The 22,101-nt window shown below is 43.2% G+C and overlaps 1 protein-coding gene across 1 annotated transcript in view; it reads right to left on the bottom strand.

Moving 5' to 3' along the window:
- Nucleotides 1-22,101, bottom strand: part of LOC137641396 (protein pelota-like) — a 74,283-nt gene that overhangs the window by 8,538 nt on the left and 43,644 nt on the right. The window contains exons 5-8 of the mRNA XM_068373918.1: nt 16,992-17,120; nt 12,383-12,476; nt 9,916-10,108; nt 6,542-6,648 (exon numbers count right to left, since the gene is read on the bottom strand). Coding sequence (XP_068230019.1) covers nt 6,542-6,648; nt 9,916-10,108; nt 12,383-12,476; nt 16,992-17,120 — 523 coding nt within the window. The remainder of the gene's footprint in view (nt 1-6,541; nt 6,649-9,915; nt 10,109-12,382; nt 12,477-16,991; nt 17,121-22,101) is intronic.

Here is a 22,101-nt window from a genome sequence, read left to right as displayed (position 1 = left end):
TGGCAAATGGGCATTACTGTATACCCGAGTAGGTTGAAAAGGAATGTATACACAATTTTAGTTGAATTGTCTAACCTTAGGTTAGGAAGACTTGTGGAATTAATTTGTTCACAAAGCCTTTATATTTTGTTGTGAGTGGGGGGGGAGGGGTGCTTCCCTACTAACACTACCAACAACCGGACTGGCTGTTGACACCGCATTAAAAAATTTTCTAGTTCCAATTCACCCTAATTTCTATTTCCTATGTAAAGAACGAGGGTTTATATTCATGTCGTAACAAATAGTAATATTTAATACATAAAAAAATGTAATCTATTCATGGCAAAATCAAAAATTTTAAGTAATTTTTATTTTTCCTAACATACTTACCGAGAACTACTTTCTTATGAGTTACCTGTAATCTCCTCTCTACCGACCAGAGTTTTGTGTAGTATACCCTAAACCCGTTTTCTATGGAGGGCTAACCCGGGAGTAAGAGAACGTGCCCCGAGGGTAGCCTTTGCGCTAGGTCGAGGTCCGCTTGGGTCGTGAGCGCCAGTAAGTTCCTCGGATGTTGCAAAAATTCTTGCAAGGGCAGAGAGGCACTCGGGGAAGGTAGGGAGGGCCATTACCCGAAAGTAGTTCTCGGTAAGTATGTTAGGAAAAATAAAAATTACTTAAAATTTTTGATTTGTTCCCACACGAATACTTACCTCGAACTACTTTCTTAGGAGACTTACACTTTAGGAGGTGGGAGTGCCTTCCTGACCCTCAGACCCAGCAAGCGGAAGCCAAGAGGCCTAGGTATAAAAAACATACTGGGAAAACGGACGATAGGGTAACTACACAAAGAGCTGACGTTAGTGTCTAAGTACTCACCCTTTGAAAAACTTCTTCTGATGTTGAGTCCAGTAATGCAGTTGCAGAGACGTGTTCTCCAATGGTTACAAGAGGGTTATCTCCGATAGGGATAGGAAACGGGGATTAGGGTGAAAGGGAACGAACCTGTGTCTCCTGGTTTTGCTATCCACGATTGAGCCTGGGGCTTTACCGTTAAATCACTTGGAGCGCGGAGATGACTGTTCCAATGGAGAACCCGTCTAAGGACCTCCTTGAGTAGTCCTTGAGGTAATGGGCAGGAAAGGTTGACTGGTTCGACCAGGTACCCGCACGAAGAATCTGACCCACTGCCATGTTTTTCCCAAAGGCTAAAGAAGTGCTCAGACCTCTGATGTCATGGGGTTTGGGAGTGTATGGTAAGGCCAGTCCCTCCTCCTTGTAGGCCCTGGCAATAACTTGTCTCAACCAGAAGGAAATGGTATTCTTCGATACCTGTTTCTTAGTAACACCTGTGGAGACGAAAAGGCTCTTGATGCCTGGCCGGAGATGTGCAGTCCTTTCAAGGTATTTTCTAATGGCACGGACAGGGCATAACCTCAAATCCTCAGGATTCCCCGTCCCAGGGATAGCTGGCAGAGAGAAACCTTCGAATTTTGGGTCCCAGACAGCTGGGTTCTGGGTTTTCGCCACAAACGAAGGAACGAACTTGAAAGAGATCTCTTTCCACCCCTTCGAATGAGAGACGTCATAAGACAGCCCATGGATCTCCCCTACCCTTTTTGCAGAAGCCAAGGCCAGTAAAAAGACTGTCTTGAGAGTGAGATCCCTGTCTACAATATCCTTCATTGGCTCGAAGGGGCGGCTACTTAACATCTTCAGGACCCTAGCTAAGTCCCACTGAGGCACCCTAACTGCTTGCGGGGGGCAGGACTGTTCAAAACTCCTGACAAGCATAGAGATGTGTCTAGAGGAACCCAGGTCGATGCCCTTCAGAAGGAAGACTTGACCCAAGGCTGCTCGTACTCCTTTTATAGCTGGGATTGACATCCCTATCTCGTCCCTGAGATATACCAGAAAGTCTGCTATGTCTGGGACCGAGGCTTTGAGGGGCTTTATGCGCTTCGAAGCGCACCACTTCGTGAAAGAGGCCCACTTCGCTTGGTAGACCGCTGCCGACGACCTTCTCAGGTATAGCGACATCCTCTTAGCTGTTCCTGCTGAATATCCTTCCTAATTCAGGAGCCGCTCGATAGTCTCCAGGCGTGAAGGCGTAGAGACTGTGGGTTGTCGTGGAACCTGAGAAAGTGCGGCTGTTGTAGAAGATCTGATCTGTCGGGGAGTGGCCACGGAGGATGACTCGCCAGGTCTTTTAGGTTTGCGAACCACTCTCTCTCCGGCCACCAGGGCGCTACCAAAGTCATCCTTAAGTTTCGGGCAGTCCTTACCCTGTTGAGTACTTGCCTGATCAACGTGAAGGGGGGAAAAGCGTACACGTCTAGGTTGTCCCACTTGTGCTGAAAGGCATCCTCCAAGGCTGCCCTTGGGTCTGGGACAGGAGAACAATACACGGGAAGTTGCGCGTTCAGTTTGGTTGCAAAGGGGTCCATCACCCCAACGTTGAATGATGAGCTTGGCTACTTCTGGAAGGAGGGACCATTCTGTGCCTACTATTTGACCCATCCTGCTGAGACCGTCGGCTAGAACGTTCTTTTTCCTGGGGATGAATCCTTGCCAATAACACAACCTGGTTCGCTTCTGCCCAATCTAGGATCTCTAGGGCGAGATCGCACAATTCCCTTGATTTCAAGCCTCCTTGCTTCTTTATGTACGCTACCACTGTGGCGTTGTCGCACATCAACGCCACAGTGTTTCCCCTTAGTAGATCAACGAAGTGCAGGCAAGCTTTCTGGACTGCCTTCAACTCTAGGACATTGATGTGTAGGTCCTTCTCCCCGTCCATCCAGGTTCCTCTCGCCGTCCCGTTGAGGAGATGGGCTCCCCATCCCTGGTTGGAGGCGTCTGTGAATAGAAGTAACTCGCGAGGGTCGTTTGCGAAGGGCATCCCCTTGAGTGAGTTCGACCGGCAATGCCACCATTCCAGGGAGGGTATTGTGTTTGGTAGGACTGGGATTAATTTCTGGTGCGAGTCCAGTTGGCTCCAGAAGTTCTTCAGGTTCCATTGGACGGCTCTGAGTCGGAGTCTCCCCTGGGAAACCAGTTTTTCCAACGACACCAGATGACCTATTAGTCTTTGCCAGTCCTTCGCCCTCCTGGGTTGTCCCGACAGGAACGGACGAAGGATCTTCATCAGATTGCTTATCCTCTCCTCCGACGGAAAAGCTTTCACTAGTAGGGAATCCAGTGTCATCCCCAAATAGGTCATTCTGGTGGAGGGAGATAGGTTCAATTTTTCTGGGTTGATCATGATACCCAGACCCTTGCAAAACTGGAGAAGTTTCATACCTTGCTCCTTCAAAACGTCCTTCAAGGAGGAAAGAAGCAACCAGTCGTCCAGGTACCGGATGAGGCGAATGCCTCGCTCGTGAGCCCACACCGAGACTGTCGTGAAGACTCTCGTGAATACCTGGGGAGCTGTCGACAATCCGAAGCAAAGGGTCTTGAATTGCAGGATCTGGGTACCCCATTTCACCCGGAGAAACTTCCGACTTGAGGGGTGGACCGGAATTTGGAAGTAAGCGTCCTTGAGGTCTATGGTCATCATGTAGTCTTTCTCCCTCAAGGACAGCAGGACCGACTTCGGAGTGTCCATTTTGAACTCTGTCTTTCTTACAAACTTGTTGAGAGCCGACAGATCTATCACCGGTCTCCACCCCCCCGTTGCCTTTTCTACCAGGAACAGGCGGCTGTAGAAACCTGGCCCTGGGTGTAGGATCTCCTCCATGGCGCCCTTTTCCAACATGGTGGACACCTCTTGAAGGGCAGCCCTCTTCAACGGGTCCTTGGGTACCAACCACTCCGACAGGCTGGCCGGAATTAGAGGGGGAGGTTCTGCTAAGAACGGTAACCTGTAACCCTCCTTCAGTACGGACACTGTCCAGGGCTCTGCTCCGTGAGCCTTCCATGCTTGCCAATGTAGTCTGTCCCTCTGGCACATAGACCTTGCTCTGTGTTTTGAGCCCTTGGAGCAACTTCGAAGAGCTCTGCGTCCTGGGAGCTTCGGCATTGCCTGCTACCACTCTATCGACGTGCTCTCGGCCCAGGACGAGATCTCGGGCCACAGGAAGTGCCAGGGAGGATTTTTGTTGGACAGGTGCTTGCATCAACCGAGTAAGGCTGGACCTCCAGTAGTCCTCATCGGTAGCAACTGGCTCTTCAATTCTGTGATGCCTCCTGATCAGGCTTATAACTTTTCGATAGGCCGAGTCCTCGGTCGGGGAACCTTCCCTACCGTCGGCCGAACCCTCGACCTGATCCCGGTGAGCCGGGTCACCGGGCACTCCCACCAGGCGCCTTGGTTCTGGCACAACAGGCACTCCCCTGCGGAGGTACTGGTCTTCCCCGGCGGAGATCTCCGTACCAGGTACGGGGGTTAGGACTGGCATCGCCGAGCCGGCGAGGACTACCGTCCGATCATACTCTCTGAGGGACGAGGACGCGTATCCCGTGGGCTGACTCAACGGCGGGAACCGTTCCTTAAATTCCGAGGGCCGCACCAACTGAGCTGATTCGGCCAGGCTGCCCGTAAGGAAGCACGGTTCCTCCCGCTGGGCGGGGTGAACCGGAAGCTTCGCGGTCTTACGCCTGCCTGCAGAGGCCTTCTCGCATTTCTCCCTGCGAGGGTCATACCTACGTCTGGAGGATGGTCTCCGTGGCGAGAAATCCCTGGATCGCCGGTCTGGGGAACACTGTAACTCTGACTTACGGGGAACGAATACCCAATCACCATCGGGGGACCTACTCCTCCTGTGTTTCCTCCGTGGAGAGCGGGACCGTCTCCTGCTGACCCTCGAACGGGATCTTGAGCGGGAACGCCTGCTCCTGGACTGCTCCCTCCGGCTTCTTCTTCTGAAGAGAATGACTCCCCACCATCCGAAGAGCCCGACGACACCGTACCACCCGCACGGCGGGCAGAAGCGGGAGCCGCGGAGGGCTTCGCGACTCGTTGCGTACCCGAGGTAGAGGGTTGCAGGAAGGTTTCTGGAACAGTCGTCAGAGGGGCTGGGAACGAGGGTTGGCGCCCAACACTAGGGAACCAGGTATCCAGGCCCTCTTCCATCCGCATAGGGGACCTACCTGGCGTTTTAGGGAGCTTCCACCCGAAGGAATCACTTACTGTGGAGTCTAACTTACCCTGGGTGTCGCCGCCTGCCGAAGAACCTGAAACACAGGCCCACGAAGGGGGTGAAGAAACAGGAACAACATTGCTACACCGTAAGGGGTCATCGGAGGAAACGTGCCCCCCAAGCACAAGGGCCGAGTCTCCAGAACCCCCCGACACAGCACTACCAGGCTCCCCACTAGCCCGAGAAGGCCCCGCAACTCCCACTTCACACACACCAGACTCCTGGGGAAGAACCCCCGGCTCTTTCCCCGCAACGGACTTACCTCGTCCCCTACTCTGGGTAGGGGAAGGAGACACAGAAGCCCCGTCGGACCGTCCACTGGGTGACGGTAGCGGCGAAGAGACGCTAGATTTTCTGGGCGAACGTTTCAACGACTTCTTTTTCTTCGAGCCGTATCGCACCCACTGAATCTCACTGCAACCAACACACTCAAGGCACGCATCTGAAGGAGAGCACATCTTGCCCCTACAGGAAGAGCAAAGGGAGTGAGGATCCACTTCAGGTTTGGAGAGGAACGCTCCACACGATTTTCCGGCTCTAGGCCCAGGACAACGGCGGATTTGCTCCATAGCGCACAACCACAAGACACAGGAAGGCAGGGAATCAAAGGGATACACTTGGGAAGCACAAGGAAGGTTAGTGAACACAAGGGATAAGCACAAAGTTTCCACGCGGGACACACAAGGCGGACACAAAGGGTCGAGAGAGACGAGAGCGACGTGGTATCACGTCGCGACCAGAGAACTTACTGGCGCTCACGACCCAAGCGGACCTCGACCTAGCGCAAAGGCTACCCTCGGGGCACGTTCTCTTACTCCCGGGTTAGCCCTTTTAGAAAACGGGTTTAGGGTATACTACACAAAACTCTGGTCGGTAGAGAGGAGATTACAGGTAACTCGTAAGAAAGTAGTTCGAGGTAAGTATTCGTGTTGGAACAAAAGTTCTTTAAATATTTTCTTACTCTTGGCTAACTTTAATTCACCACTCTATATTGTTTTTTCTTTTTAAAATTAATGAAAAGAAGCACCATTGATCAGCTTCACACTTCATTGTTACTTCCAAATGAGACCAAAACTGATATTATATCAAAAATTTAATTCACAAAGCCTTAAAATAAAACTACCAGGAACTTTATAAGTAGTACACTTGACCTAAGCATAAGAAAAATTTTGGGACCTCCCAGAATATCAAAAGGGTTATGTTAGCATAAAATTACCAACTATTAACTTTAACAGATATTTAACTAAATGGCTGAAAAGTAGCTGCTATAATAAAGTACAAACTGGACAATTTCAATGCTGGCAAAAAGGATCTGTTTAAAACAGATCACTTATAGGCAAGATAAAAAACAATAAAAAATAGAAGAAAAAATTAGAACTAAATTATATGCATAAACTCATAGGGTACAGTATACTTACGTTCACCAGACACATGGAGACTAGAAAATATCTTTACATCACCGCCATTCTCTTTTACGCTGTCGACCAACTGGACATATCTCCGCCTTTCATCAATATTCTGAGATCTGTAAAGAAGAGAGCGCTATTGAAGAAAATTTGTATCTTTTTTTAGTAATAAGTCAACCTGTTTGTAGTTACATAACTTTTCTTGATGAATAAATCAATAGTTATTAATTAACTAGGGGGGAAAATTCATAATAGGCTCCAGTATTGAGTGAGTACTATCCTGGTCCTTGGGTCTATCCAAGAAAGGGATGGGGGGAAATTCATAATAGGCTCCACTATTGAGTGAGTACTATCCTGGTCCTTGGGTCTATCCAAGAAAGGGATGGGGGGAAATTCATAATAGGCTCCACTATTGAGTGAGTACTATCCTGGTCCTTGGGTCTATCCAAGAAAGGGATGGGGGGAAATTCATAATAGGCTCCAGTATTGAGTGAGTACTATCCTGGTCCTTGGGTCTATCCAAGAAAGGGATGGGGGGAAATTCATAATAGGCTCCAGTATTGAGTGAGTACTATCCTGGTCCTTGGGTCTATCCAAGAAAGGGATGGGGGGAAATTCATAATAGGCTCCAGTATTGAGTGAGTACTATCCTGGTCCTTGGGTCTATCCAAGAAAGGGATGGGGGGAAATTCATAATAGGCTCCAGTATTGAGTGAGTACTATCCTGGTCCTTGGGTCTATCCAAGAAAGGGATGGGGGGAAATTCATAATAGGCTCCAGTATTGAGTGAGTACTATCCTGGTCCTTGGGTCTATCCAAGAAAGGGATGGGGGGAAATTCATAATAGGCTCCAGTATTGAGTGAGTACTATCCTGGTCCTTGGGTCTATCCAAGAAAGGGATGGGGGGAAATTCATAATAGGCTCCAGTATTGAGTGAGTACTATCCTGGTCCTTGGGTCTATCCAAGAAAGGGATGGGGGGAAATTCATAATAGGCTCCACTATTGAGTGAGTACTATCCTGGTCCTTAAGAAAGGGATGTGATTAGTAATAAACCAACAAAAGGCATTCATACTAAGGGGATAAGCACAAGTGACAAATAATATAAAAAAAGGAGTAGAGTAGAAGGATCAGGCCCTTTAATCTGAGGAGTAAGCTGAAAAATTAGCAAATGAAAAGGAAGCTATAATTCTAGCAGGTAGCAAGAGAAGGATATTAGGCTTGCAGTTGTTGTGAACTTTTCTGGAAAAGAACAATCTTTCTCAAAAATAAGATAATAGGATTCAAAAATTATTTTTAGTATAAGAAAATTTTACTTCAATCTCTAAAGGCATAGATATTTCAAAGTTACAATAGGTCGAAGAAGAAGAAAAAAAAACTTGCCACACCTATTTGGAAGACCAGGAAAGCTAAAATCATGGGCTACAACATGAGTCATAAAAAGAAAAAACATGCCTCAATAACATAGGTCAATACTTCAGCAACATTATGAGCTGTAAGGTCAGTTTGCATACTAAAAACAATCAGCCTATGGAAAACCAGGGACTCTGCATTAGTTGGTGGTACATGAATGGAATCTGTGGGGAGGCAGAAGCTGAAATCATCAAAAGGAAACAATGGTTCAAATACCTATGAGGGCCAAGAGATTTGGTAAGCTTTCACAGAAGTTCGAGGTGAAGAAAAGACCTAGAATGTTGAGAGCATGTTTATGCGATTTGGAACACGGCTTTAAATATTTTGCTCTCTCATTAAAGGAAGGATGTTTAAATACATGTTTGTACAGTATTTTATTGTACAATTGCTGCAATAAAACCTACAGTACAGTTAGTGGACCACATGAAAACAATGTACTGCTTTATTTGTGGAGTTAGGCAACTGTACATAGGCAGTAGTTAGTTAGTTAGGGGAGCTGTAATTCATTGACCCAAGAGCACCAACATTGCATGGTTTTTCAATCTTCGCAGTACTCTCTGTCACCTAACCCCCACAATGATCGAGGGCTGACTGTAATTCAATTTCTTGTAGCTAGTAGGTTGGCCAGGGCACTGGCCAACTGTTGAGATACCACTGCTAGTGTTATTGGGTCCTTTGATTGGCCAGACAGTACTACAATGGACCCCTCTCTTTGGTTATGGCACATTTCTCCTTTGCCTAATATACACCAAATAGTGTTGCCTATTCTTTCCACGTTCTCCTCTGTCCTCATACACTGAGATTACCAAACAATTCTTCTTTGTTCAAGGGGTTAATTGTCCAGTGGCTACTTAACTTTTGGTAAGGGTAAAATAGACTTGTTAGCTATGGTAAGCAGCTCTTCTATGACACTCCAAAACATTGTTCTTTAGTCTTGGGTAGTGCCATAGCTTCTGTACCATAGTCTTCCACTGTTTTGGTGGGGTAGAGTTCTCTTGCTTGAGGGAACACTGGCACACTATTCTACCCTATTTCTCTTCCTCTATTTTTTTTTTTAAGTTTTTATAATTTATATAACATGTATTTTAATGTTAGTTCTTAAAATACTTTAATTGTTTATTACCTCTTGTAGTTTTTTTTTTTTCATTTCCTTACCTCACTGGGCTATTTTTCCCTGTTGGAGCCCTTGGGCTTATAGCATCCTGTTTTTCCAAATATGGTTAAAGCTTAGCTAGTAATAATATGATAGACATCAACACTAGTGAGGCTTCGAGGAGGAAGCCATGTGAATCTCAGTTGAGTACAGAAATAATATATTTCGTTATTAAAATTCAATTTATCACATATGTAAGTGTGATTTCATGATTTATATGATACAAATGATGATCTTAGATAATAAAAGGATGGGATGACAGAAAAGCACTTATTTTCAATTCTTCTTCACCCAAGGGGTTAACTGCTGCACTGTAATTGTTCAGTGGCTACTTTCCTCTTGGTAAGGGTAGGGGAGACTCTTTAGCTATGGTAAGCAGCTATTCTAGGAGAAGGACACTCCAAAATTAAACCATTGTTCTCTAGCCTTGGGTAGTGCTATAGCCTCTGTACAATGGTCATCCAACTAGCCTCTGTACAATGGTCATCCACTGTCTTGGGTTAGAGTTCTCTTGCTTGAGGGTACACTCGGGCACACTATTCTATCTTATTTCTCTTTATTTGTTTTGTTAAGTTTTTTATAGTTTTTATAGTTTACATTACTGTATAATGTTGTTACTGTTTTTAAAATATTTTATTTTTCCTTGTTTCATTTCCTCACTGAGCTATTTTTCCTGTTGGGGGTCTTGGGTTTATAGCATCTTCCTTTTCCAACTAGGGTTGTAGCTCAGCAAGTAATAATAATAATAATATCTATGGTTCAGGGGTAACCGTTCCAGGATTTTTTCAAAATGTAAGACGAAAAACAACAAAGCACTTACCTAAATAAGCTGTCAGATACCAACAACGTTTCGATTGCCTGACTCTCATTTGCTCGTTCGACGTGTTTGATACCATAGAAAGCGCGATCTGGATCGTTACCCATCATGTGCATAAACTGCTGGAGAGCTTTAGTCTCTCCTGCAGCTTTAGTATCTGCAAGTCTCGATGCTATGTTTTGGTCCTCAAGCACCTCTGCAATAATGAATTCTTTAAAATAGCAACCATGGTGCAGTATAATCCAAAATAAAGAAATAGTCAATGTGACATTGTTAAACACAAAAATTAAACTAATGGTCTGCATACATAATCTAAACCTGAGAAAAATTTATATAATTCTGTAATAACTTTAAATAACTGAAAAAATAACTATAATGACAAGGTGAAAAAAACTACATTTTATAGGTAAAAAAGTAAAATCATTAAGGATTGAATTTATGGTGCAACTGAGACAGCTTGGCAATTTAAGAGTTAATTTTTTTTCAATATTCTCCTTTCCTTTGTTATATTTTTGCTCTATATTCTCATGATAAACCCTTGCACATCTTGTTGAATTTTATTAAATTACAAATAGCATTGTACTGTATTATCATTTATCATTCTGTTATTTAGCAAGACTGCCAAGGTAAAATACCCGACTAATAAGCTAGTAAAATGGTATGCTTTTTATTCAAATGAAACCTATATTCAACTTAATCAACTGATATCTTCAAGAAAACTTATATCTCAATATACAGAATATTAAATTATTCCTGCTTTCTTGATACTGAATTCATAGTTGGCTAAAGTTTAAACAACAAGTAATTGAGAGGGCAAGTCAGTTTTTGGCAAAATCTTAAACAAAATTAAGGTCACAATGTTTATACAAGTTAAGAACATCATATACCTGTTTTTGACCATTCTAAAACCAAAATTTTTACCACTTTCAATCAAATAAAAAATATTGACCTTTGACAACTCATATACTAATTACACTAGTGTACATTCATTAATATGGTATCAGTACCATGCCAATTAATAAACCTTTATCTACATCAAGCTGGAATCCTTTAAAAAAACTATTTGTAATGAAAAATAAATGGACCGAATTGACTCAAAACTAGAAAAATATTCTAGCAAATACTTAATTTTTACAGCTAAAAAAAGGGCGATAATTATGTGTAGTTTCATTAAATTCCATTTTAGATGATAAAGAAATATGAAAAATTTAGTAGCAGTTTGTATTTTTCCTAACGATACAAACTTGAGTTCTTTACTATGGATATAGATGTTAGCACAAGCTGACATACGGCTATAAAACTTTTAACAAGGGGAGCAATTTTCAACACTTTTACTGAAAATCTGAAAAGAAAAGCGTGATGTTCACCACTGAGCATGCTCATGGGCGAAGATGGAGAGCTGTGCAGATCAGCATAACATGGAACTGAAGTCACTTGTACAGACTCAAGCTCAGGCTATACTGGGGCCGAAGCCAAAGGATCACTAACAAGAAGTGAGTCATGGTCACTATACCCCATGGGTGACAAAACATTAACAAATGTTTCACTTATCAGAAAATTATTGATATTATGGAAGAAATCCTTGGTTACCGGGTCACAGGGAGCTCTGGTAAATGAGGAAGAGGGCGAGAGAGATCTATGTTGTATGGAGAAGCTTCCGTTTCTAGCTCTCAATAAAGGAAGAAGTAGAAGGGTACCTATATATCTTAGCTCTCTTCTTGCAACGGGCACAATACTTGTTCCACTAGGAGGGTGGCCAATCCTTGAATATTTCACAAAATGAGTCAAATGAACACCGTTCATCGGGCAGTTCTGGAACAAAGGGTATGGATTTCCCTCAACCTGGCTCATGATAGTTCCGAACGGACAGCCTTCAAGGCCGTGGCAAGTTTGCTGACTACCTGGAAAACTTCTTATCTCACAAATCCCACTGAAAAGGGAAAAAATCCAGCAAGGAGTTGTGATCGTTGGGCGAGAGGAGAACCGACAATAGTGTGATTCAGCCTCACAGGGGCATGAGTGCGCTACCTAGCATTGCGTTGACTGGTAACCATACACGGACAGTTCTTTCTGGTAGTAGCAAAGCAACTAAAGAGAAAACCTATATAAATGACTCTGAAGTTTGTAACCGAGTAGGAGCAAATTGCATACAGTATTCCACTAATCTTACAAGTTTGTATAGGTATTTTCAAAACTATCCCCATTTAGTTCAAGGGCCGACAGAATATATCTTAAAAATCTTGAAAATTTCCATCTTTCAGTAAAGGTTTATGCACAGTGAATGACTTGGTGGTCACGTTTAATTACTATTTTCACTACTACCAGAATTACTAACCAATATTCAAGAAGATTCCTCATTGTAGCCCTCAAGAAAAACTAGACTATTTTGCACAGTACTAGTACAGTATACATAAATCATAGCCTTACTCAAATTTAGACTAACCATTTTACATTAGAAAAAAACTCTTACCTCTTAAGGAATGCTTGAAACCAGTGGAGGAATGTACAAGGACAAACTTGCTTTTATTTTCTAAGAGAAGTTTGTTGTCTGCCTGCACTGCATTCTGGAAGGAAATATTCAATGATAATAGAGTAATCATAGCAAGTTCTACTCAAAGAAATTGGGTACTGCAGCATCCAAATAATATATAGTCATCTAAAAATTATAAACTACTACACTCACACTTAAAATATAAAATAATCCATTTCAGAATTTTTCCACCTTGCATGCCACCTGTCTACATATAGCTCAGAGCTAAAAGATGATGGATAATTTTCCAGGGCTATCTTATAAGTTGAACAAAGCTGTTCTTTCCCTGAAGAAAAGTGATCTAATTAGGCTAATATATAAGTTATATGAAAAATATGGCCAAGGCATAAGTTTAAACATCAGAAAAATGCTTGCCTTACATTCTAAAAAGATGTATGGAATTTGGGTCACATGGCTTTTAGCTGTAGCCGAGAAGGCAATTAAGTTGCATTTTGAAGTGGATGTTCAAAGATAATGGACAATTAGATGGAATAAATTACAAGAGAATAGTGGTAAAGTATAAAAGTAAAATGTGGTTGTGGCAACTGATTGTTGGAATGCTGCTAACAACCTTTAGTAATGCCTGCAGTAAATGTGTGAAGGGCACTGATGATGCTATCCACCTAGAGAATTCATGTTCCAAAGATGTACATATTCTCTGCACATATGATTAAAAATAAGCAATCACTAATAAACAATGATCATTTAGTTTTCCTTCCTGAAGAGATTACTTAATGTATGGTAAGCCCTTTGCATCAATAGGTGTAGGAGGAGATGATGATGGTAGGCTAGCATAGTACAGAGGCACTGGTATACCAATGTTCAATAGCAAGAAACTTCCTGACATCATTGATATTTATATAATGTAATACTGTTCAATAACTCCTTGAGTTATAATAGATTCAGCTTATGTTTTGTGGATCAAACAGCTACCATGTAGGAAATGAATTTTTTTTTTTAATTTAATTTCATCCTTCTATATTTCAGTCCTCCTTGAATATATTACTATTTCATAAAGTGTGCTTATGTCCTAGACAACGACTTTAACCCTGGATAGGTACGGTCCTCGGACACCCCTTTAAGGGTATACTCGGACGCGAACGACCCCGACGCCAAAAAAAATTCTTGAAAAATCAGTTTTTGCAGTAACCTCCTTTTTTCTTTTGCCAAAAAAAACTTCAATGAATGCTTAAAACAACTGTATAGATAAATACTACTCATCTGCAGAAAAACTATTTATTATAAATATTTTAAAAAAATAAGTAGAAAAAAAAAAAGACCTGACATAAAAATTCATAAAAAAAAAGTTTATACATATATACACAAATCCTTTTAGGAATTGATTCTTGAATGTTTAGGACACATCTTGATGTATTTTGGATGAAGTCAGACCCATGGAGGTGAAGATCTGAAATGAGAAAAAAAGGGTAACTTTTTTTGGCCAAAAAAATTTGTCCAAATTTCATGAATTTTTTTGGGTACCCAAATGAAATAGGAAGTGGCTAATTTTTTTAGGGAATAAACATATGTTATCCTAAAATAGAAATATGTAAAAAAATCTTCATTATTTTGTAAATTACATTTATATCAGGGGCCATATCTAAAGGTAATTTTTTGAGTACTTAGAAATTTCGTAAAAAAATACATATATTTAATATATAATATGATATTTATGCAGGTAAAAATATACCAAAATATCACAAATTCTATAGGGAACAAGAATATATATAGATAGGGCAGCTTACGCTTCGGATATGTCCACAAAATGGCCGCCAACCACACTGACTCAGACTCCCTAATCTGCATCTTGAAATGTAGGAAGGGTATGTCAATTTCAAGGTGTTATTTACTAATCTAATTATTATTGGATATGCATAAAAATTGTATGGTGGGTTGCTGGATAATTGTCGATTATTTTACGACTATAAAATTAAAATTCTGACCCAAAAAAATTTTTTTGAAGGGAAATAAAATCGAAAAAAAAATGTAAAACAATATTTTAGCTAAAAAAATTTGATGATATTCAATCAAAAAAAAAGTAAACAAAATTTTCCGACAAATAAACATCTAGAGGAATCATTACTCTGTGATACTGTAGTTCCTTAGTACGTAGTAATTTTGAAAGAATTGGGAAAAAACGAAAAAATGGCAATCACCGGAAAATCGAACACATACCTATATATACGCCATATCTGGCTAAAAAAAAGATAGGCATGGGTAGCCAGATCATCTAGAAACACTTTCCAACACTATAAAAATATAAGTTTTGCGACACTACTTGCCAATTCCTTACGGTAACATGACTAAGCAAAAAAATGCAAAACAAATAAAAAGGGGCACTCGCGGAAAAATGGCTAACATTCTAATATACGGCATTTCAGAAAAAAAAAATTCAGCCACGTGCTAGGCAAACCATCAAGGCACATTTTCCGACAAATAAACATCTAAATGAATAATTACTCTGTGATAGTTCCTTAGTACGTAGTAATTTTGAAAGAAATGGGAAAAAACGAAAAAATGGCAATCACAGGAAAATTGAACACATACCTATATATACGCCATATCTGGCTAAAAAAAGAAGATAGGCATGGGTAGCCAGATCATCTAGAAACACTTTCCAACACTATAAAATTATAAGTTTTGCGACACTACTTGCCAATTCCTTACGGTAACATGACTAAGCAAAAAAATGCAAAACAAATAAAAAGGGGCACTCGTGGAAAAATGGCCATTCTAATATACGGCATTTCAGAAAAAAAAAATTTCAGCCACGTGCTAGGCAAACCATCAAGGCATATTTTCCGACAAATAAACATATAAATGAAATATTACTCTGTGATAGTTCCTTAGTACGTAGTAATTTTGAAAGAAATGGGAAAAAACGAAAAAATGGCAATCACAGGAAAATCGAACACATACTTATATATACGCCATATCTGGCTAAAAAAAAAAATAGGCATGGGTAGCCAGATCATCTAGAAACACTTTCCAACACTATAAAAATATAAGTTTTGCGACACTACTTGCCAATTCCTTACGGTAACATGACTAAGCAAAAAAATGCAAAACAAATAATAAGGGGCACTCGCGGAAAAATGCCCAACATTCTAATATACGGCATCTCAGATAAAAAAAAAAGACATGCACGTGTTAGCCCAACCATCAAGGCACACTTTCTAACACATAAACATGAAAAAAAAATCAATAATATACAGCAATTCCTTACTACGTAGTAAATTTTTACAAATATTGAAAAAAAACAGAAATTGGCAACCGCAGTTAAATACCCAATATACCAATAACTACGTCGTATCTGACAAAAACAAAATCACGCATGGGTAGCCAGATCATCTAGACACACTTTCCAACACTAAAAAAGCAAAAGTTTTACGACACTATTTCGCAATATCTTACGGAAAAATGACTTGGCAAAAAAATGAAAAAAAATGAAAAAGGGACACTCGCGGTAAAATGCCCGACATTCTAATATACGACATCTCAGATAAAAAAAAAGACATGCACGTGTTAGCCCAACCATCAAGGCACACTTTCTAACACATAAACATGAAAAAAAAATGAATAATATACGGCAATTCCTTACTACGTAGTAATTTTTACAAATATTGAAAAAAAACAGAAATTGGTAACCGCAGTTAAATACCCAATATACCAATAACTACGTCGTATCTGACAAAAACAAAGTCATGCATGGGTAGCCAGATCATCTAGACACACTTTCCAACACTAAACAAGCAAAAGTTTTACGACACTATTTGGCAATATCTTACGGAAAAATGACTTGGCAAAAAAATGAAAAAAAATGAAAAAGGGGCACTCGTGGTAAAATGGTCCTCGTGGTGATGAACGACCTTTTAACTAAAAAAAAAAACATGCACATGGTAGCCAAACAATCCACCAAGACTTTCCACAACTGATAACCTATACAAGTTGCACCATTCTACGACAATTTCATAATACGTAATAACTTTGATAATTATGCAAACTACCCTAGAAGGGTAAACTCGGACGCGAACGACCCCGACGCGTCTCAGAAATCGGGGAAGGAGTACAGCTACAGCAATGCACATCTGGACACTACTAGAGCGTGTAGGGGAGACACCTCCTGCAGGTCGATCACCCACAAATTCAGTCACGGGGGTGAGTCACGTGACAAAAACCTGTTTTTTTTTGACGCTCGGGGTCGCAAACGACCCACCGTACCTATCCAGGGTTAATATTGTAGTGCATTAGCATAGATGAGTGATTCCAAATGCTTACATACATTACAGTTAGGTGTGTTATGACATACATAAAAGCTCGAATTATGACACATCATAGGAATTGATCTTAGTTTTAATCCAAGGACTTAGTGTAATAATACATGCAGCAAAAGCAGGTGAAGAATTACTTGCGAGATGTCAACGGTTTTAAATCCCGTAACCCCAAGTAGTAATCTTGAGGTACAGTATTTAAATTAATAATGGACAGCCTGTAATATTAAAAAAAAAAAATAAATCTACAAAAAGAAAAAATTTCCAATTCCACTAACCTTCATCATATGTTCGTAAAACTGATCTTTAACGAAACCAGGTGATGCAATCAAGACAGCTTTCACAATATCGAAGTTTATATGACGAATGATGGCAGTCATAACTTGGTCGTAGTATTTAACGATGGCCTGCAACAATAAAACATGTTCGTCATGAACTAGGATTTTCATTACACAATGAAAATTTAATTACTGGACTATACTAAACATGAAGGATAAATTCAAATTCAGAATACTCAACGACAAAATTAGCATTTCTCCCATTAAAATAAAGAAACAATTGCAACAGCTAACATGAATAAGTATAGGAACTACAAGTTACCTTCATACAGTACTGTATGACTTGTGATATAGCCAACATACATGACATCATTAAACTAAAAAATTTATATGCAGATAAAAAATTCCCAAACTGACACTGAGGTAGAGGTGGCTCTTTAGTACTAGCAGAAATATCGAGGATATTTCAATATCACTTGTCTAACATTCTGAGAAGACAGAGAGGGGCTTCCATATAAATTAAAATTTTGTAACATAACAGCACTAATTCTAAATTAAAACTACAGCTCTAGTGTATTCATAATAAAGTACAAAAAGGGGTTGAGCAACAAGACACATGAGACCTGTTTGTTCTAACACTTTTAACAAAATCACAAATTTTAAGTAATTTGTATTTTTCCTAACATACTTACCGAGAAACACTTTGCATAGGAGTCACTGGTGGCTCCTCTCTAACGACCAGAGTTTTTCGTAGTTTACCCTACTATATCCAACGTGACCCGTTAGCGGAAGAGAACGTGACCTGGGGCAATGCCCGAGGTCAGCCATGTGGCGACGATCTCTACCTAGTCAGTATGTTTTATGTAAGGAACAATACTCTAGGACTGTAAGGCACTGCGGGGATGGTTGGGGGGGCCATACCTGGAAAGTGTTTCTCGGTAAGTATGTTAGGAAAAATACAAATTACTTAAAATTTGTGATTTGTTCCGACACAGACACTTACCTCGAAACACTTTGCATAGGAGACTTACACCTTAGGAGGAGGGAGTGCCCGTAGCCCAAGACCCCAATGGACAGTAGGATAAACTACACAAAAAACTCATTAAGTGTGGTAACACTTACCCTTCTGCGATTTTCTTCCTTGTTCTTGTTCCATAATGGCGATTCTTGAGGCTTGTCTAATGAGCGATAGCTCTGAGGACAACTGATAGTACGAGAAAAAGGGGGAAAAGGTGACAACGAAAAATAAGCCTCCCCGTGTCTAGAACATTTGTGGTTCCCTATCGAGGCCGGGACTTAATTCGTCAATCCGAATGGAAGGCTGAGATGACCGGCCAAACCGAAAGCCCATCCTGGGAGTTCCTCGTACCGTCCTTGAGATAATGATCAGTGAAATGTCGACCGGTTAGACCAAGTCCCTGCTCGAAGATCCTGAGCCACCGACATGTTCTTTACAGATGAAAGGACGGTGCCTAGGACCCTAACATCATGAGCCCTTGGTTCTCTTGGCACTGAAAACCCCTTATTTTAGGGAGCTTGTCTAATTCCTTGTCTGATCCAAAAGGAAACTGTATTCTAGATGTTCTTTTTCGTTTGACCCCAGGAAACGACGAGGTTCTTGATAGACGGACGGGGCTTCGCCGTTCCTTTAAGACACTTCCTAATCACCCTGACGAGGCACAATTTCAAACCTTCCTGGTTTACCTCATTTGGGATTGCTGGGATCGTAAAGCTCTCACACCTCGGAACCCAAACTGACGGATCCTGTGTCTTGGCGACGAAGGAGGAGACTAACTTAAGGGGTCTCTTCTTCCAACCTCTAGAAAACTCCTCCTCATACGAAAATCCTTGTAGCTTGCTCACCCACTTAGCTGAGGCTAACGCTAACAAGAAGAGCACTTTGAATGTGAGATTCCTGCCTACAATGTCTCTTAAGGGTTCGAAAGGTGGTTTTAGGAGCATATCCAGAACCCTTGCCAGGTCCCAATTCGGGATTCTCGGGGCAGAAGGGGCCTGATTGCTCGAAAGTCTTGATGAGCATGGACACCTGTCTTGAAGAACCGAGAACTATGCCTCTCAGGAGAAAAACTTTACCAAGGGCAGTTCACACTCCCTTAATCGCTAGGATTGTCACGGCCAACTTATCCCTGAGATGGACCAGGAAATCCTCTATAATGGGCATGGATACTTTTAATGGTTCTATCTTCTTGTCCTTGTCCACTTGACGTACATCGTCCACTTGGATTGGTAGATGGCCGTAGAGGATTTCCTCAGGTAAAGGGACATCCTCCTATCTATCTTGCTTGAGTACCTTTGTCTTTTCAGGAGGAACTGGATAACCTCCAGGCGAGAAGACGAAGGGCTTGTGGGTTTCGTGAAACCCTTGAAAATGTGGTCGTCTCCATAGATCTGGTATGTTGGGAAGAGTCCAGGGAGGGAGAGCGGCGAGACTTATTAGGTCTGCGAACCACTCTCTCTCGGACCAACAAAGGGCTACCAAAGTCATTGTAAGGTTGGTTGCTGCCCCCATGTTGAGGACTCGACTTATTAGGGAGAAGGGGGAGAAAGGCGTACACGTCTAGATCGTCCCATCTGAGTTGAGACACGTCCTCCAATGCCGCCTTCGGGTCTGGGACAGGTGAACAGAATACGGAGAGTTGTTCGTCCTCCTTGTTGCAAACCGATCCATTACTGGGTACCTCCACATCTGAATGATGTCGCTTGCCACTCGCGGATGCAGGGAGCACTCCGATGCAACTATTTGTCCTGTTCTGCTGAGGCCGCCCAGAATGAAGTTTGCTGTAGGGTTGATTTCCTCTTTTCCTTCCCAATCCAGGATCTGAAGGGCCAGTCTGCACAACTATTTTGATCTCAGCCCTCCCCCTGAAAGGGCAGACTCGAACTGGGAGAAGAAGGTGACTGCTGATGTCGCCCTTCCGTCTGAGAAGCCCTGGCAAAGGATGTCCAGGGTTTCCCCTGTCTTGTAAGTCCCGTTTGGTCCACTTTCCCTCGAGTGGTAATTACTTTGTGGCCTCAGGAAGGGAAAGTGAGGACTCCTTCTGGGCGGTGTAGGCTAGAACTTGTTCAAGCCGGAGGTCCCCGTCTCCAACTCCTGTAGGACGGGTTCCACCAGGCTATGTAGCCTTTAATCAAGTCGAATACCCTCCTATACGCGGAGTCCTCCATCGCCGACGTCGTCTCACCAACCACTTCTTCCGTCCTGCGCTGGGGAGAGTCATGGTCCCGAGCCCTTCGTATCTTCTTAACGTATGCAACCAAGGTTGCATTGTCCGACATCAGGGCCACTGAATTCCCTTCCAAGTCTTCCGTGAAATAATTGCAGGTTCCCTGGACTGCTCTCATCTCTAGGACATTGCTTTGCAGGGACTTCTCCCTTTCTGTCCAAGTCCCATTCGCTGTCTTTTCCCCGGAGGTGCGTTCCCCCTCCTTCTTTCTACCCGTCCGTAAACTGGCGGATTCTGGAGGTTGGGAGGACAGGGGCATTCCTTTTAGAGTGCGTGACCGATCCTGCCACCATTCTACGGCTTGTCTGGTTCCTTGCCGGACTGGCACCACTTGTCTGGGGAACTTCTCTGGTTCCAACTCTCCTTTAAGTTCCATTGAACCCTCCTTGGGATCTGTCTCCCATGCGGAACTAGCCTCTCTAAGGACACCAGATGTCCTACCAACCTCTGCCCCTCCTTCATTCTTCTGGGATGTCCTCGAAGGAAGGGAAGGAGAACTTTGTCCAGGTTGTTCAGACTGCCTATGGGTGGAAAAGGTCTTGACCTGTGACAAATCCAGGGTTATTCCCAATGTAAGTCATTCTGTTGGTTTGGGTCAACTGAGATTTAGCCGGTCTTCTGGGGCACCTTGTCCTACCCCTACTAGGACTCCTTCTCACTAGTCCCAAGTGGACGGCCTACTAAGGCCTAATACTTGCCGTGTGCTCTTGGGCCCTGTAGCAGTTTGGCTGAACTGTGACCTTTGGAGATGTCCTTATTCGGGTGAACACCTTATCAATGGCTATGCCCAACTTTACGTCCCTCTCCTCGGAAGGAGCCAAAGATGAATTCTTCTAGACAGGTTCCTCCATAACCCTGTTAAGGCCAGTTCGCCAGTCAATTACTTCTTGAGGTATTGGCTGCTCAATTTGTGTCCCCTTATCAAGGAGATCACCCTCCAAGATTCGTGATGGGGTGTAGATTCAACACGGGCACCTCCGCTCCGACGGGACCTGCGGTTAAGACCTTCCGGAGAGATGGGCACCTTTGTCACTTAACGAGTCTTTGATAAAGGCACAGGCTCCTCCGTGGAGGGGTGCCACGGAGGGATCAGAGCACGTGTAGAGTCAGCACGGGCCCTCCCCGCTCTGAAAGTGTCTCGCGGTTAAGCCCTTCCAGGTGAGAAGGGTGCCTCCGTCATTTTGAGCCTTCAAGGTGGTGACGGGCCCCTCCGTGAAGGTGTCAGAAGACTCCTTCCTCGGCCTGACTCATCGAGGTGGCCCCGGGAGAGCCTCCAACAGAGCTCGTGATTGTAGACAGGACTTTGAGCTGACACTGGACGGGCATTGCCATGGCATCCAGAACCTCCGTCCTCTAGGCGGAGTCCTCCGTTATGACGGGCATGGTCATGGTGGAGAGGGCCTCCATCCTGTAGGCGAGGCCCCCGTTATGACGGGCATCTCCATGGTGATGAGGGCCTCCGTCCTAAAGGGGAAGTCCTCCACTAGGATGGGTCTTGCCGTGGCGACAAGGACCTCCCCCCTGTAAGCGGATTACCCCGTTGGCATGCCCTCATTGCCGTAGACCAGGTACTCCGTCCGGGGTTGAAGAGCTATGGCGACGGGCGCCTCCGCCCTAGGTTGTGGACTGAGGATGGGCACTGCCGCAGAGGCGAGAGTCGGGTATAGTCATCTATTTAGCGGTCTTACACCTATTCGACGGGGACCTTGACGGGACCCTCGGCTCATTCTACCCCCTTAGGCCGACGTTTCCTACCTCCTCGAGGTCCTGGACGACGGGACGGGATCTTCCGTGAAATAGTTCGACGGAGGCCCCCCGTCCCCGACTATCATCTTGATGGGGAGACCTGTCGAGGCTGCCCATCC

This window comes from Palaemon carinicauda, chromosome 5 (assembly GCF_036898095.1).
Source record: "Palaemon carinicauda isolate YSFRI2023 chromosome 5, ASM3689809v2, whole genome shotgun sequence".
Classification (NCBI taxonomy): Eukaryota; Metazoa; Arthropoda; class Malacostraca; order Decapoda; family Palaemonidae; genus Palaemon; species Palaemon carinicauda.
Note: the sequence above shows the minus strand (reverse complement) of the source record. Positions and strands in the feature narration are given on the sequence as shown.